Source organism: Gavialis gangeticus, unplaced genomic scaffold (genome assembly GCF_001723915.1).
Source record: "Gavialis gangeticus isolate Ggan-Ray unplaced genomic scaffold, GavGan_comp1, whole genome shotgun sequence".
In the NCBI taxonomy this organism is placed as follows: domain Eukaryota; kingdom Metazoa; phylum Chordata; order Crocodylia; family Gavialidae; genus Gavialis; species Gavialis gangeticus.
In genome coordinates this window covers 19,042,176-19,059,388 of record NW_017729011.1, presented here as the reverse complement: position 1 = coordinate 19,059,388, position 17,213 = coordinate 19,042,176, and the positions used below count along the sequence as shown (strand labels likewise).

The 17,213-nt window shown below is 47.5% G+C and overlaps 1 protein-coding gene across 1 annotated transcript in view; it reads right to left on the bottom strand.

Moving 5' to 3' along the window:
* The window catches only part of DBH (dopamine beta-hydroxylase), a 27,427-nt gene extending 10,459 nt beyond the window's left edge, over positions 1-16,968 (bottom strand). Inside the window, exons 1-10 of the mRNA XM_019510767.1 lie at positions 16,573-16,968; positions 13,831-13,977; positions 11,037-11,294; positions 9,349-9,525; positions 8,744-8,846; positions 3,846-4,012; positions 2,912-3,055; positions 2,664-2,702; positions 1,393-1,452; positions 580-707 (exon numbers count right to left, since the gene is read on the bottom strand). Of these exons, the coding sequence (XP_019366312.1) occupies positions 580-707; positions 1,393-1,452; positions 2,664-2,702; positions 2,912-3,055; positions 3,846-4,012; positions 8,744-8,846; positions 9,349-9,525; positions 11,037-11,294; positions 13,831-13,977; positions 16,573-16,953 (1,604 nt within the window). The 5' untranslated portion in view covers positions 16,954-16,968. The remainder of the gene's footprint in view (positions 1-579; positions 708-1,392; positions 1,453-2,663; positions 2,703-2,911; positions 3,056-3,845; positions 4,013-8,743; positions 8,847-9,348; positions 9,526-11,036; positions 11,295-13,830; positions 13,978-16,572) is intronic.
* Between the last annotated feature and the right edge of the window lie 245 nt (positions 16,969-17,213).

Below are 17,213 nucleotides of genomic sequence, written 5' to 3'. Positions count from 1 at the left end.
ATGCCTAGCTCTCACCACTAAAAAATGAGCTGTGCATTTTGCTTTCATTTCTCATGTATTCAAAAAAATGAAGCTACAATGACGGGTCTAGTTTTATCTGATTTTTTTTCATTATTATTATTTCTGCCTCACCGAAAAGTTTTGAAGGGCATTCACATCAGCTCAGCTGAAAAGGATGAGTTTTTTGGAAGCGCAGTTCACTTCTGTCAACAAGCCATTTTTTCACAGTTTTTACCAATAATAGCTGCTCCTGCATTATCCCAGGCTTTGTGTCTTCTCAAAAAAGGCATCCTTTGCCAGGCATCCTCTTTCTACCTTCTTTCGAAAAACATGGGTTTGGTCATATCCCCAAGAAGGAAGGAGTCCTGCTTATTGTTTGTGAATTGTACCCAGGCAGGATTCATTCCCCGCAGCTTCCTGGAAACTGCCTGGCTTTCCTGCACCTAGCACTGCCACTGCAGAACAAATAAAGGTTTTCAGTGGGGACTGTCCCCATTCAGGGGTACCAGCAATCGGATGTCCATCACCATTCACGTACCACATGTTCCAGCCAAGCCCAAGCTATGTGGAGCTCCCTACCTGTTCACAAGATTAAAGTATCTGTGCAGGTAGCCGGGATCAATGGCGCTTTTGCACAGCTCTAGCTGCGTCTGGGGGTAATAGTGCACATAGTTGACGCACATCTCTTCCATGATGCCAAACCCACCCTGCAAAAAGAAGAGAAACAAATTTGGGTTCCCAGTCAACCGTCAGCATCCACTGCCTTTTTCTGCATCCCTGGGAGGATCAGCCAGGGAACTCCTCAGTGATCATCAGCCCATGGGAGCCATCTCTATAAAACTGCCTTCAAACATCATGAGCTGAACAGACGTACGAGCCCCTGAACCACCTTTCGGCATGTGTGCACACGCCTGCAGGGCCCTGGATATGCAGAGTGCCGAACTGCAGGGCCCTGTCACACTGGCCTTTCACCCCTTTGACTGTGGGGTCTCTGATAATATGGAGGTTTCCTGCAATCCTGCAGCTTGGGCTCCCTAACTCGTCTCTGTGACAGTCTCTTTTTTGTGCATCTGTGTAAGGAAATAGCCCAAGCTGTCACACACACTGCTTATCTGTGATACCCACGTATTGTCAAGTGGCTTGTAGAATGAAGCACACACTTCATGCACTTATTGCTCGAGTGGACAGATCACAAGGAGTGAGAGACCACAGCCCCTGCCCTCCCATGATGTGGCTTCAGCCTCTGATTTAGCAGAGGGTATAGGTACAATAACTTTCAGCACCCATGCCAGCCCTTCACCCTTGGCTGTAAATGGGCTCCACACTCAGTTTTCCAACCATTTCTTTCTGATTTGTGTGCATGTGCATCCACACACACACACACACGCTTACCACAGTGGCTTGGTCCCTGTCCTCTGTGTTGTAGGCGCAGGATGTTATGAGCACATCCCCCTGTGTGTGCAAGCAAAAAGATGCTAGATGGTTATATCTGAAAGTTTTCTATTTCTGGTCAGCGGCGAGACCAGGGATGGTGCCCAGGGATACCTCTCCCATATTTGCGCCCTTTAAGCAGTTTAAGTGATACCAGGCACCCCGCTTCCTTCACACAACACTGGCTTCAAGGTAAATAGCACAAAGATTTGCCAAACCTCCCTTCTGCAAAGGGATTTTGTATAGTCGCTTCCCCACGAGATTCCCTTTTTGCTTCCTCCCTGCTTTCTAAGGAACTTAGGGCTAAATTTCTAAAGTGCCTGAAGATGCATGTAGGCACTGTATGGGATTTTCAAGAGTGCCTGGGTTATTGAAACTCCCATTAGGCATCTGTCTTCACCTTTAGGTGTCTTGATACTCTTGAAAATGTGGCCCTTTGCCAGCACAACTTGCCTGATGCCCTCTCAGGGCTCAGCCTGTTCCCTGCGTTACAGTCCCGAAGGCTCAGCGTCATCGCCTTGCTATTTATTAATGGAGCCAATGAGAACATTTCAGAAAACGTTGACATTTCGGAAGGGAGCTTGTGAATTTTCTTGCAGCTTTGATTTTCTGTAACTCTAATAATCAAGTGATTCAATTAACTATGTTTCACTCTTTAAAATATAACACATTGGCCAGGCTCAGCCACTGTTTCCAATCAGCCTGAGGATGCCAAAAGCAGGACGGGATATCTGCCCGGGGTGGAGATTTGTGTGGAACAACGATTGCAAGGATGGGGATGTGGCCAAGGGAGCTGAGATGTGCTGATTTAGCAGCTCCTACCTTCTGTTAACCCTGGCACAGCTCCTATTAAGCACCCTATGCAGGGGAACATTGCTCCCTTTGTTGATATCTAGCCTTACCATGCAACGCCGATTTGCCTAGGAAGTTGCTGGATACTAAGGAATTGAACCCCATGAGAAAACTCTTAGGCAGACTATGTGCTCAGCTTATTACAGTGGAAAGGATGAAATAATGTCAGGCATTCATAGCTTTTAAGGCCAGAAATGCCAACAAGATCATCTAGGCTGAGTTCCTGCAGAGCACAGACCCTAGAATTTCATTTGACTGCTAAGTGACAGTCCTGCCTTGAGCAGAAAGCTGGACTAGACGACCTTGTGAGGTCCTTTCCCGCCCTGTTTTCTTACGATCTCCGTCATTTAGAAACTGCAGTTACTTCTACAGACGCTCACCGGAAAGACAGAAACCACCTTCTTTAACATGCGGATCTCCTGAAAGGGAAAAAACAATTTTAGAGTTAGAAGACACCAACACACCCACTTTCCTACACTGTCTTCTGCACTGATGTAGCTGGAATAGGCCCCAATCAGGTTTTCACCCAGATGCCCAAGAACAGAGGCTGACTATTAAACACTCCCCTCCTCCCCCCATTTTATTTTAGCTAAAGCTGAGGCTGCACTCAGTGGGGAAAGGTCTGTACCTGGAAGTGAGGGCTGTAGTGATTGTCTGCGTTCACTATCTCCCGTTCGCTCCCTTCCCGGGACAACACGGTCACCACCTTCCTTCCCGTCAGGTGAGTGTGGAGCTGGGAGGCGAAAATGTGGATCCCAGCGGGAGGCAGAGCCTGGAGAAACAGTCCCACGGGAAGGCTCAGGCTTGCAGGTGCTGGCATAGCCAAGAGCAAATAAATCTCTGCAAGAGGTCTCACCTGCTGCCACAGTCCTGGGAAGAGCATGGCAGGTATTTGCCCGACCAGCACCAAATCCCGCACAGTAGAGCTTGTGTTCATGCTCCCTGAGCTGCTTCTGCATGCACTTTGTTTCTTTATAGTCTGCTTGTCCGACAAAGATTGACCCACAGGCACTTTCTAGTTCAGCAGAAGACAGCTAGGCATGATGCTATTTATTCCCTCGCCTTTGCTAGCTGCACAAACTACTGTTCCAGCGTACGCCCTCCCAAAGTATTGATTAACACTTCCTGATTAACGCTGCCTATTGATTAACACTTCCTGATGACACGGTGGAAATTTAGGAAACTCATTCAGGAGCTGTCAGACAGACAGCACATTCCTCCTTGCATTTTAAGCTCATTCAAATGAGAAATCCCTGTTTAGTGATTATTCTCTTTTGCCTGGTCTCCGCCTGCCTGGCTGCCAGGCCTTTGACACGGGGACACTATTACTGGGAAAGCTGCTGCTTTGCTCTCATTGCTGATGGGCTTCCTTTCCTGAATTGCACCAGCTGTTGTGTACGATGGGACACGCTCCTGGCTACTTACTGGGTAGCCTATCTCTTATGTCTAGAAGTTGCATGGATGTTAGCGCAGGCACTGATCCTCTCTTTGCATAGATCCCCTCTTGGGCTGATGTGATGGAACAACCTGGATGGGGCATTGCTTTCCCCCAGCATACTGACCACTTGGGTGCATTTATCCATACAGTAGCCTGTCAGGAAGAACTCGGTTTCCCCAGGAGGTATAGCCATCACCGGCGTGTAGACCAAGCCAAGCTCCATAATGCCGGCATCGTAGCGTCTCAGCGTGGCTGTGTAATAAAGGCGGATCCCTGACGAGTCATGGCGACCTGGCAAAATAAAAGGACGTGTTTTGATGCCACACTGCAACTCGCCATGGGAGTAAGCTGTTCTTGGGGAAAGATCAGCCGTGAAATATTAAGCTTTGGCATAGTGAACATTGGAAAGGCAGCTCAGTTGACTGTATATTCTCTGTCCGCTACGACCTCTGTGTTAAAGTTTTATTATACTCCCCTCTACCCTGGAAAATGTCACAATAGGCCAGAGCTAAGCACAAGCCCAAATTTCTGGTCGCCTCACCAGTCCAGGGGGTGACAGTCAGAGCTGGACAAACCCTTTAGTGGGCCCTAGGCAAACAAACTCGTGGGCCCCTACTTAATACTGTATATTTATATTACTTTTTTCACTTAATAATTGTCATATGCCAAATAAGCGCAGCTGGGCCCTCTTTAATTAGGCCCTGGTCATGTGCCTAGTTTACCTATGCATTAATCCTGCCCTGGTGACAGTGCCCAGCAGTAACATAAGGGCAGGAGAACAGGGAGTTGGGTGGGAATGTCTTCGGAGGCGCATGAGCCTCGAAAGCAGGTGGAGCTATAGTTGCACGACAGATTTAGGAGGGCCCCTGTACTTGTGTATACTTGGACCAGATTCTGGAGGGGGGAGAAACCCAATGTTGAATTTCTTCCCATGTTTTCCAGCCTGCTTTCTTCAGCACAGGACCACAAATGTTTCTCTTGTTTGAAAAAGCTCTTTGATCAGGTCCTGCCATTACCTAGAGCGTGATCTGCAGCTTGATACGGTTTCCAAAGGGCTGTCACCCAGTGCATTGTAGTAAGGACTTCTGCTGCTTATTCAGGAACAAGGAGACACTGCCACTCAATGACCAAAGCTAATGAGCAGTCAACATGCAAATCCTTTCTAAGGGAGGAACGGCTGTAACCTCTGTGGTTCTTCTTTCTGCCCAAGACAGACTCTACCCGGAGACTTGGGTCTCCTGTGGTTGAAAGCATCCTTGGCTTCTGCTTTTTTTATTGCTCCAGTCTGGGATGTAGCACTTCTCTGAACCCATCATCTCCCCAGTCTCCTGGCTTCTTCCCCAGACAGATACGCATGCATCGTGGCACCGATTCCAACTGTGCAACAGCCAGGAAAACCAAGGGCACGCTGTTCCTGGCAGGGAGCGGGTGTGAATGTGTGAGGGGCTGGGAGCACAGGAAGAGAAAGCAGAGATGTAAATGCGGTGAAATGCGTTAGCTGCGTTATGATGCAACATCTTCCACTCTCCAAACAGGAACGTGCCGATGGCATTCGGCTGCGACGAGCAGAGAATCTCCTGGAGGGAGAAGCCAAACTGGATCTCTCCCAGTCAGTATAAAACATCTCTGCATAATGCGCCGGCGGGTTCCTGATCTGCAAACGGAGGCAGCATGCAGGGAAAGAAGGCGCTCGGAGTTTGGAGGTCAGTTCTTGAGTTTCAATCCTGGCTGTCACAAGACCCAGTAGGAAGACAATGGGGAAGCTGCAGGGTTTGGGCAAAGAGTAGGAGGCTAGATGGGAACTCTTTCCAGGATGGGCAGATACTGGGGCAGTTTCCATTAGGGATGAGAGGGTCTTTGTCGCCCTCCATTGCAGGCCACGTAAACAGTTTAGGAATTGATTGTTGCTTGCAGGTAATGGCCTTAAACCAAGTCTTCCAGAGGAGCCTGGCACCTGAACACCTAAAAAGAAAACCACCGGTAGTTCTAATGTGTCCCCCTCCATGGCTGCTTTTTCAGGAATTAGCTTTAAAGGGAAAGGTTTTGTTAGCTAAGCCACGGAGGCCTCTTACTTATTTTTAAGTATTTGTCTCTGGGTTGGATTCATCAGAAAGATAAGAATAAATGGGGAGCCGTTATTGGTTAAAATGAAAAGGCAGTTAAACAATAAAAGAAGCCATCTCCATATTTATAGACGTGTTGCTTTTCGAGTCTCCGAGTGTGATGTGATTGATCTGTAGTACATATGCTCTGGTCTTCTAAAAATACACTTGGATAGTCGTGAAGTGACTTGATTTTATGTAAATGAAAGATTTGGTAATTTAGTGGGACTTTTCTCTGTCCAATGCCTCAAATAAGAAATATCATTTGTGCATTAAAAAAATCTCTTCCTGTGCCCACCAGGCTAATACCTCTGTATTGAGCTGGGCCCCTGAATTTCACTTGGCTGGGGCAGCAGGGGTGGGGAGAAAAAACTCTGATTATAGGGGAAGGGAATAGGTTTCTGCCACCACCCTGAGACCTTCTCAGGGACCGGGTTCAAGTCCATGCTGTGCAACAGACTTGCAATCAGGACTCATGGTAGAGATGATATCTTTTATTAGACCAACAAGGCTTTTGCAAAAAAATTATTTTAATTGCTTTTAAAGGAATTTAATTTAATTCCTGTAATTTAAAGCAATTAAAGGATTTTTTTTTTGCAATAATCTTGTTGGTCCAATGAACGATGTCATCTCTACTATGAGTCTTGATTGCCTTTTCCTCTGGACCAATATGGCTACAACTTGGATAACAGACTTCCAGCATCACTTAGACTTTCTCTGAGCCTCAGTCCCACACCTTTATAATGGGCATAAGAGCACTGACCACCTCTCCCAGGGGTCTGGTGAGAATCCATCTACTGAAGAGTGAAGCAATCAGATACAAGGGCCAGGTAAACACTGAGGCATATGGGAACACACAGTTGTCTCTGAAGATCCCTTTTCCATCTAATCATTCCTGTCTGAGTCTACCTTGGGTACTGCTGATAGGTAACACTGGGTAAATGATTCAACCTCTCGCTGCCTCAGTTCCCCACTGTGTGAAATACGGGTAATAATAACCCTGATTACCTTGGGGGGTTGTGAGGCCAGATTACTGTACTGCCCATGCCATTTGTGCGACTACTGGTTATTCCAAGACAGGATATTTGTCATAACAAGTGCAGTCTAACAGGGATATTTTACTTAGGACAGTCCGAAACAGCTTCTAACACTTAACAGTCTTGTTCCAGCCCAGATACATCTAATGTATGCATTGCGTTTTTCTCAAGTGTATTGTATTTGCTTAAAAAGTAGCTGCCTTAGAGCTATTCTCGTGTTGGTTCTGTGTTCAGTTTAGGGAAGACTGTGAAGAAAGGTGTGGATACACTGGATAGAGACATTTCAGTGGGATTAAAAAAAGAGCGTGAGTACAGAGCGGAGCAGAGTGAGAAGCAAAGAGAGAGAGATGATGGGCATAAAGCACGGAGGGTGTGATGTGGAGAGATGCTAATGGTAAAATAAAGGGCAGGGCTTTCCAGGAACTGCACACAGGTTTTAACACCCCCTGACAAGTTTGTGCTTGTTTGAGGGAGCAGATACCTTTACCTTGAGCCAGATGCAGTGAAAGCAGAAGCTCTCCTGAGGGTTTCCAGATCCAAAAGACCCCCTTAAACCTCCCCCTGCCTTGACTGTCAGCTGCCAGGTGCAATCCGGGACTGCTCAGCCTGCATCATGTTTGCAGCGTGCAAGGTCTTGCATCAGGCAGAGCAAAGCGCAAACCGGAGGCTGGGATCGAGAGCCCAGGTCCAAACCAAACCTCTCCAGCCTGCAGATAATGCTGGAAGTCTCACCAGCACGACCATTTCCACGAGATTTCTAGTGATTTTCTGGACTTCAGCCATGACACAGGGTCTGAAGCTGACCTGCGCAGATCGCATTCAAACTGGACAGAATTTGCCTGGAAGGTCTCATCAGTGAAGGACACTATTTTTGCTGTGCTGTCTGCTTTCTTCTTCCCCTGCTGGCAGCCTCGCCTTTCTAAAACAGCGAAGATCCCACCTCGCCTGCTTCCCCGAGGCAAAGGTAGGGTGGTTCGAAGCCTGGACCGCAGTCTGAAGTAGGAGCAAGTGTACAGATACAACTATGGGATCAGGACTCATGGTAGGGGTGATAGCTTTTATAAGACCAACTATATTTTTGCCACAAAAAAAAAATTCTTTAATTGCAAGCTTTCGGGCACAAACACCCTTCCTCAGGTATGTTCATGCCTGAAAGCCTGCAATTAAAGAATTTTGTTTTTGCAAAAATCTAGTTGGTCTAATAAAAGATATCACCCCTACCATGAGTCCTGATTCCTTCTGCCTCCAGGCCAGTATGGCTACAACCTGAATACCTGACCGATACAACTATCTCACCCTCTGCAGCAATGGGATTTCTTCCCTCTGGTTCAGATGCCAAGCCTCACTCTGCTGCTGGTGGGAAATAATTCACCTGGTGGCACTTTTAAGGCCTATCCTAAGCCTCTTGCATGGGAATATGTGCCCGAGGGCACAATCTGGCTCAGGCGAGGAGGTTTTTGTCATTCCCTTTGCTGTTTCCTGCCACGGCTGACACCAGAAACCCAAAAGGTGGCAATGTTGGTGGTGGCTCCCAGGGGCACTAGGCATTGCCCTTCTGTCAAAGCCCATCACATCTGTCAGATCTCCGGGCTCTGTGCATTAAGCTGTGCTCCAAGCCAGATTTTCTTTCATTCACTTGACGTCCCGCAATTAGGTGGCAGTTCTAGGATTTACCCTTCTTCCCTGCTCACCACCTCTGAGAGGCAGGGATTATTTTGGCTCTGTTGCCTCAGCATACTGGTGCCTGGGGAGCATTGAGCGGAAGAGTTTTTATGGACTTTTTTATTGCTTTGGTCAGAAATTTCCACAGATCGTGCGGGCGAGACCAGACGAGCGCAGGTGGCTTCTGCCCGAAAGGCACGCGTTGCTGCAGGCTCACTTACCTTGGAAGACCAGGGGGTTGTGGTAGTGGATCTCCAGGCGTAAATACTTGGAGGAGCCCGGCCCCCCGAAGGCAAGGCCTGCCTCTTCAGGGTAGTAGAAGGCCTGTAAGCAGGAGGGAGAGGCGTGAGGTCTGCGTGCTGTGAATTCAGGGAAGATGCCAAGGAGGGAATGATCCCAGGGGCGAGTAATTCTCTGCATCACAAGTGGGATCGAGGAGGTCACCACAACATGGTGGGATAGAGGAGGTCACCCTAAGTTGCCTGCTCAATGGCCAGAAGTCTCTGACACCCTTGAAAGCAGTCTTCTCCACTGGAAGGAGAAGTTTGTGGGAATCGGCATAGCTCTGCTGACTTTGGGGGAACAATACCGGTCTGCCCCTGGGTGTAGTGGGGATCAGATATTCAGCCAGGAAGAGCCAAACCACAACCATGTGGAAGAGACTCCAGGGACCCCAAACAGCGAGGCGCGTTTGGATCCCAAAATCCCATCCATGGACTGGGTGACCGTGACCCTGTGATTTTAAGTAGAGTGGCGATGGGCCAAAGAGAAACAGCGGAAGGGAATATGAGCGTACGTGCACCAGCCACGAGTCGCACCCGCACACCTGAGCTCCCATGGCCCACGCTGCCAGCACGTGTCGGCAGTAGTTCAGTCGCTCTGGCTTCATCTTGGAGTCGCAGGGTCCGTTGTAATGTGGGAAGCTGTCAAACTGAGCTGCACACTGGAAAACTTCCATGTGATGGACCAGCGCTTCGTTGCCTGCTGTGATCACTGGCTCGTACTACAAAGATGAGTCCAAGGAGAAGACGAAAACTATTAGGTAATGCTGGAGGGTAGTGAAAGTGGCTAGTTCTGGAGCATCTCTAGGCTCCAGGAAGAAGATCCCCCATATGTATTGCCAGCTCTTTGCTGGTGGATTGCTACAGATATGGGACTTGCTTGGACACTTCTGACCATGTTTAAGAACTCCAGCTTTGGGCTTGATCCCGAACCGGCTGAAGTCTACAGAAAGATTTCCACTGACTTCATTGTAAAGCAGCAGACAAAAGCAACATGCTGCTAAATTAGAAGCCATAGGTCCATTACACGGCGACTAGGGAATTTGCCAGTTTTGCTGCTCAGAGGTCTTTGGCGGAGCAATTGATTTTTCATAAAATGGTATCGAGCACCTTGTGATAGCCTCTCCCTGAAGCTATTGAGTGTCATTTCTAACCAATTGCTGCTCGACATTCAAGGGGCAGTGGTGGGGGCGGGGAACTCAGTGTAAAGAGAATGATTTAAAGCAGGCTTGGAAAAATTGGCATATCGACGAGTGCCAGCTGTAGGAGTGCAAGGTCCCTCCAGTGCAAAGGGACCAGAGTTAATGCACTTTTTCCGTACGCAGGCATGAGTCATGTCACGCCATCTGGTCGAGAGAAATCCCTGCTCTGAGTTTCCCTTTGCCCTGTTGTCTCTTCCTAACCCGATGAGCCCTGCTGCAGGTCCAGCTGCTTCTCCTCCCTCCCTCCCCACCACACTTTGTGCTTCTGCCTTTACTAGGTAATCTGCTGAGTTGTTACTTTACCCCCCTCCTGGGCTAAAATCTCTCAGCAACTGATGACTAGGCAGTTATGCTGGAATTACCCTCCTGTTCAATTGACTGTCCCAGGCATTAGCTTGTTCTCATGTTTCTCTCTTGTACTTTGGAAGTCGATGTGACTCAAGCAGTATTGAGCTGGGATATGGGAGGAAAGCCCCAAGAGCCACAGCATGCAAGGAAACAGATACAGCCTCATTTGTAGCATATTTGTGTGATTCACCAAAGTTTGCTTCTCAGCTTGTGTCTATGGTTATTGCTCTTTCCCTTGACTGTTTTTTACAAAGAAGCCAGCTCATAAAGGCTTTTTTTTTCCCCCCCTTTTTTCTTGAAATATTTTCCACCTGGCCACAACTTTTCAGGTCTGTTCCTTTCTTCCCTCCATCTCCTATTTACCCTTTTTGTGTCCCTTCATGCATCATCATTTCCTGGAAGTTTCCCTTCTTGCTGGTATTGCACGACGTTGCGTTCGAGCTAATTGTCACCCTCTGTCTCAAAGGAAGGGTGTGTTTCTATGCACGGGGCATAGCGCTGACTGCATCCTCCATCCTCCCTACTTCCAGGAGCATGGAGGACACAATTGGTATAGGATACTGGGTGGTGAATGAAGGAACAGCAGGACAGCTCTGCCAGAGGCCAAGGGGATGGAGAGCTTTAATTTGCCATAAAGGGAAGTCTCCTTGATCTCTGTTGGGAAAAGCTGTCTTCCTTCTTACCATGACAATGTGACGTCTTGGGAAGTCATCTGGAAGCTGCACCATGTAGCACCAGTATGTCGTCTCCTGGCTGGGAATGACTACATCAGGGGCTCTTATCTCCATGGTCTTCATGTCTCTGGGCAGTTCAGGGGTAGTGATGTTAGGCTTCAACAGCTGTACCCTCTGCAGCCCCTTGTAGATGGCAGAGACGTTGATCGCTTGGAGAGAAGGGACCGGTTTCTCAAGGATCCCGTAGATAAGGTGCACGGTGCCGTCCTGGAAATGAAAAACAAAGGGCAGCAGGGAGCTTCGTGCCCGTTCATGCCTCCCATCAGGGAGCTTCATGGAAAATGTTATCGAGCTTGGAGTCACCCACTGGACTTTTTATTGCCATTAGAAATGGGAGGAGCCCAATAGGGAGATGCTACCTCTCTAAGCATGGCAAATTCGGGGGCTCCCCATAAGCTTGCTCCAACGTGTGCCATGGCCATGTTGTCGGAGGGGGGAGGGGAGTTTCCACTAAGAATGACATTACAGCCTTAGGGGGAATCCATCGGTCTGATCTCATGATCAACATCAATCAATGAGCGGAGATGGTTTCCTAAGTCGAGGGCATTCACTCCATTTCCTTCAGATTGCATGATCTCCTTTTTACATGCACTGCACTAATCAGTACATGTTAAGCCTGAAATACACTTTTCTTTTTCATAAATAAGGGGTTGTGTGTCTCCCCCCCACCCATGCCTTCTCTCTCTCCCTCATTTTGGCAGGGTAAAATAGCCCAGTCTGAACCGCATGTTTCTGTAGCTGGACCACATTCGGGACCTGAGCTTGCTCATTTAAAGCTAACTCTGAGGCACGCTTGCACTATACCCAGCAGTCTGTTGGACAGATGTGTATCTTCTATCATGCACATGCAGAGGGGCTGATAGGAAGCACACCAAAGTCTTTGGAAATAATTTAATGGACTTTGGGTCAAGCTAGTCATTAGGAGGGGGAAAAAAATCAAGTGAGCCGTTTTCAAAGGTGCACAATAAAATGTGCTCAAAATGATTCATCAGTTTGTTTCCTGTGATTACATGCACACCCATTTCCTTTCTAAAAAAGTTGGGAGTATTTTGGAGCCTGGAAATGTCTCAGCATACAAAAGATGAAACCCCCAGTTGGCTCAAAAAGTTCTTAGTCAACAAAACCTTTCAGCTTTAACAAAATCACAGTCCATTCCTGTGTCCTAGACCTATGCACACCGTATAAAACCCTGTCCCTTGAGACCTGTCCTGGGTAAACAACCAGACTGGGAGAGACTGTCCCCAAATTTTGCGGAAGTTTAGTGAACCTGAAAGGAGAGAGATTTCATTGACGAAGAATTGTGACAAACACCTCACCCAGTTCAAGTTACTGTATCTTGGCTCATCACCTCCTGCTAAAATCCTCCTCCTTGCCACCTTTTTAACAACATCTCTGTGTAACACTCAAAATACTTGGCTTCAGGTTGTGAAGTGGAGTGATGCAGAAGGTGTATTTATATCAATCTAACACATACATAACAGAAGTGTTTGGTGGGAGCCGGATAAAATCTACATATCCTAAAGATGTATAAGGGGTTGTAAATAGATGAAGTAAAATGTTATTCCTATCTCAGGCATGTTATCTATAGAGCTCTTCCCTTGTTCCTTAAAAGGAATGAATGATGCTGCTCTCGCATTAAATTTAGCGTATAAGCAAGGCATAATGAACGGCACACAGGAAAAGCTGGGCATCGACCCACTAAGCCACCAGCCTTCAGTTACTTAATGGATGAGAAGATCTGTCTGTCTTGCCCTGTCTTGTCCACTCTGGGGTTTTGTACTTCTGTTCATCATCATCTGAAAACTTTCCAGCTAAAGCAAGAACAATAGCGAAGTCCTTACTGGATGTCATTGGGTCTTTGGTACTTCTTCCCTTTTTGGGGAAGGGTCATTTTGTTAGTTCGGGCTTTTTCCAAAGAATATTTTATTGATTTCCTCCACTGCCGGAAGCCGTAGCGGGTAAAGGGGCTGAAAGGCATGTTGGCTTTTTGAATGCCATCCTTATGGTAGAAAGGCTATTGAGAAGGGGGAGGTTTTGTGGTGGCTGGACTCTAGATTTGAAATCCATCCCTTCATGCCATTGATACCTTCCATGAAAGTTTAGGCCAGTGATACAAGAACAGCAATGGGCTATGACTCTCCAACCAGCTAGGACATACATGGGGAGTCCCACAGTACATCTTGGCACATCCCTAGCCCCCTCCATCCAAGGATCTCTTCAATGACCAAGTAAACCTCATGATGTTGTGTTATGTAAATCATCACTCCAGTTTACAAATGGCTCACAAAGGTGTTAGGGCAGTTTGCCTCCAATCACAAAGCAAATCCAGGCCAGAAACAGGGGCCTGAATTGGATCACACCCCTATTTGCACCAGGGTACCTCTGCTGTCAGTGGAATTACTCCTGATTTCCACTAGTTGTAAGCATGACCGAAGCTTGGGTGCACTTGCTTTGGATCCAGAGCCTGAGGGCTTCTGAATTTCAAATCAGAGCTTTAACCACTGGACCACAGATATTTAAATATCACACATGGGTGGGAACCCCAGCCCCATTGAAGTCAATGGGATTTCTGCCCTTCATCTTGATAGAGCCAGGACTTTGTTATTCATCCAGCCTGCAACTTCAATGCTGAGTGTCCCCCATCTAACTGGACACCTTTAGAGCACAATGCCCAGAAATAGACCATCCAGCTGACAAGGAGACATTACACTTGGCCTCTGCCAATAGCCAGGTGATGTGATACCTCTATAAGGTAGTCCTTTGGATCGCAGGTGCTGAAGGCTCTTTTGAAGACCAGGTAGAGGCCCTCTGGGGTTCGGCGCACGCTGAGGAGCTGGTAGTCCTGTTGGGAGTCCATGTGTAAGTGCCCTTTCTGATCACTCCACGCATCCTGCAGAAGAAGGAACCCTTGTAACCAGCTAAGACGTGATCATTTGCCTTTATAATAAAGTCACAGCAAAAAAATAAGGGGTTACTGTACCCGAATGCCTGTGCTAGCTTAATCTAACTGGCGTGATTAACAACAGCTGCAAAGACATAGCTGCCAGGGGTCCTAGCATGGGCTACTGGATCCCTAGAGAGTTTGTCTTCTCGTTGCCAGCGTGAGCTAATGCCTATGCTGCTGAGTCTCCACTGATATTACCATATCCAAAGCAGCGAGACTGAGCCAGCACAGGTTTGCCTGCCTGTTTTATGGTCATCCTGCCTCTTACCCCCTAGTAAAACCACCTTTTCATTCGTTATGTTCAGATCTTAGCACAATAGGAGTCTGTTCCACAACTGGGTTCCTAGGCACTGAGACAATGAAATGGTGCATTAAAATCAAGATATGGACCAGTGGAGACAGAGCAGCGAAGTGACTGGCAGAGTCCATCCAGCCCAGCCTTTATTTGCGCAGCGATTTCTCTATGGATCAGGGCAGTACCGTGTTTTCAAAACTGTAGGGAAGTTTATGGACGTGCCCAACTTTTCACAGTGACAGTGTCCCTTTAAACCATTGCCTGGCTTACTAAAAGGAAGCCCAGGAAACCCCCTCTCGCTGTAGGAAAAGGTTGCATGCATCCTTGCTAATTCTTCTGTGGGGTTTTCCCCCAAGACTTTGACCGGCTGATTTTGGCTGAAGATCAGACAACGCCGTTCCATCACGGACTACGGGGAGAAACGTGCAAGCCGTAATCCTATATGACCAGCTTCTACTACTTGTGCTCTGGCTGGGCAGTACCTTTATCCACCAAGAGGCCCGCTGAACTCAGTAAAAACACAGGAGGAGCATGGTAGTACTAAGCATTAAATAGAGGTGACAGAATAGGGCACACTATGAATCTTGGGTGCAAAGGTTTGGAGCAGGAACTGGGTCGCTGAATAAGTCTCTTCTGTTATCTGGTGGTGTCTTTTGCCTCCTGGGTGGCGAAGGCAGAGACTAGGAAATCTCCCTGTACACACTTCACAGAAGCAGGCACTGGGGTTTTTTGGGGTTTTTTCCTGAGAAATAAAAAGAATGAACCATCCTGGCACTGTTTCAGTTCAAAGCACAGAATTATATTCCTTGAACATATTGTCCTTTGAAAGGAAAAATAAAATCAAGCATGACATTTGTTTTCATAGGAATATGTTGTGCAAATTAATCTTGCAGTATAGGCAAAGGTTAAGCAAATTTGGATCTTTTAGCAGCTGACAAACACAGCCAGAAGAAAGGCTGCGGGGGGGGAGAGAAACAATACTGTGCAGATTTATATAACTCTCCAGGCAGTATTTAAAGAATGTGTAAAGCACCAAAATGGAATGGAAAGCCAGGATGCTGACTGCTTTTTATTAATTCAACACTGAACATCTTGCCCAGCCCTACTAGAAATGTACCTTTATGGGGTTTTCCTTTTTTTTTTCCTATGTATTTTTTTGTGCAACCCGGTGCTTTGAAATAATGTAATGTTTGGGTCATGACACATCATGATTAGCTGGTATTTAGCAAGAAAACCAGCACAGATCATAATGTTCCACATTCTCTTTTCCATCCTTTCATTACAGGGCAGATCACATGGCTGACCCTTGCGAAGGAGTATTTTTATTGTTAATTTCAAGCAAGCGGCAAGGTGCAAATCAAAGTCACTTGAGAGCATTGTAGAGGAGAAAGCATCAGAGTTGCTTTCTGCGGTGAAAATAAAATTAAAATGAGTCTGACCCAATGATCTGGGAATAGTTCATTGTGAGCGTTTGTAGCGTTGCTGCCAAAACGAACCTATTGCACAGAAAAATGAAAAAACATGGATTATGTCGCAGAAGAGTTCCAATACCAAAGTCAAACAACAGAATCAGAAATGAGTTACCCAACCATCGGTCTAACATGAAGCTCTTCTATCCATCCAGGATTCATGAACATGTTTAATTTCTTCTAATCCCGAGCTGCTGGCAATTGACAGCCAATGGGTACTTTCCAGTGTCCTGTTGATCTTTGCTATAGCTTTAAATCTGATTTGCATCTGGCTTATTGGTGCTGGCAGGAGCAGACCTTGCGGATGATAACTTTTGCACTTTCTCAAAGTCGTTAGTGGGCATCGTGGTTAATTTTTAATGGGACTCACAGAAGTACATGAGTGAACAAAGTTGCTGATGGGGCGTGTGTGTGTGTGTTGCAGACAATGCCGCCCGCTAGAACACTTGGCAAACAAAAATAGTCAATCAACACGGGGGTCAAACTCAGCAACCCATCTTTTCAATTCTCCTCTGTCTGTTGAGAGTCCCACCCATCACTTTGGTACCTGAATCATTGTGGTACCTGGATCCCTTTTGGAATAAACCTCCCAGCATCTGTTAACTACTCCCAGCTAATCAAAGGGAAGACAGCATTCAGCCTAATCCCGCTTAGAGTCCGGTGGGATGTATGGCAAGGTCCATTTCAGTCAAACTGGGGAGCAAATGTTAGCACGGGATGGAGCCCCTGGGCTAAGTGGCCACCCTCCGCAGCTCAAGTGCATCACATGCAGCTTACCCCAAAGTAGGAGCTGTGCCCATCGCTCCAGAGCGCGGCCAGGTCTGCGTTTTCGAAGTCGCCCCGGTCCGACATCCCGAAGAGCAGCCCGAACTTCAGCTCCTTGATGAAGACCTGGAAATGCACCACCTGCTCCGGGTAGCTGACGTTCCATGCCAGCTCCACGAGCCCCCGGGGGTCGAGGGGCACCTTGTAAGGGAAGTAGTTCTCCTGGGGAGCTGTGCCTTGAAGAGCTGCCACCAGGATGACTAGGAACAGCGTGAGCATGGTGAAGTATATGGACGCCACTTCCCGGAGCCTGAAACGAGGGCAGGAGGAGTGCTTGCTCCCAGTGGTCTGCATGCTGGGGAGAAAGATGCTCCAGCTCCCGGCTTGTGCCATTTATGCGCTGGCCCTCCTGGGCCAGCCAGGTAAGTAATACTCCTTAATTGCATTTGGTTGTTGGGAAATTGGATTGTGGTGTTGACTTCCTCCCTTCCCACCTCCCCCACCTCCTGGCCAAACACTTGTCATTCTCTGCCTGCCCCTAATTGGCTCTAATTGCATATGGACATTATCAATGGGAATTGAACTCGACTGGGCTGATTTTATTCTCTCTTCAATCTTCCTGAGTGGCTGAGGAGGGCGGCTGACCTGTCAGC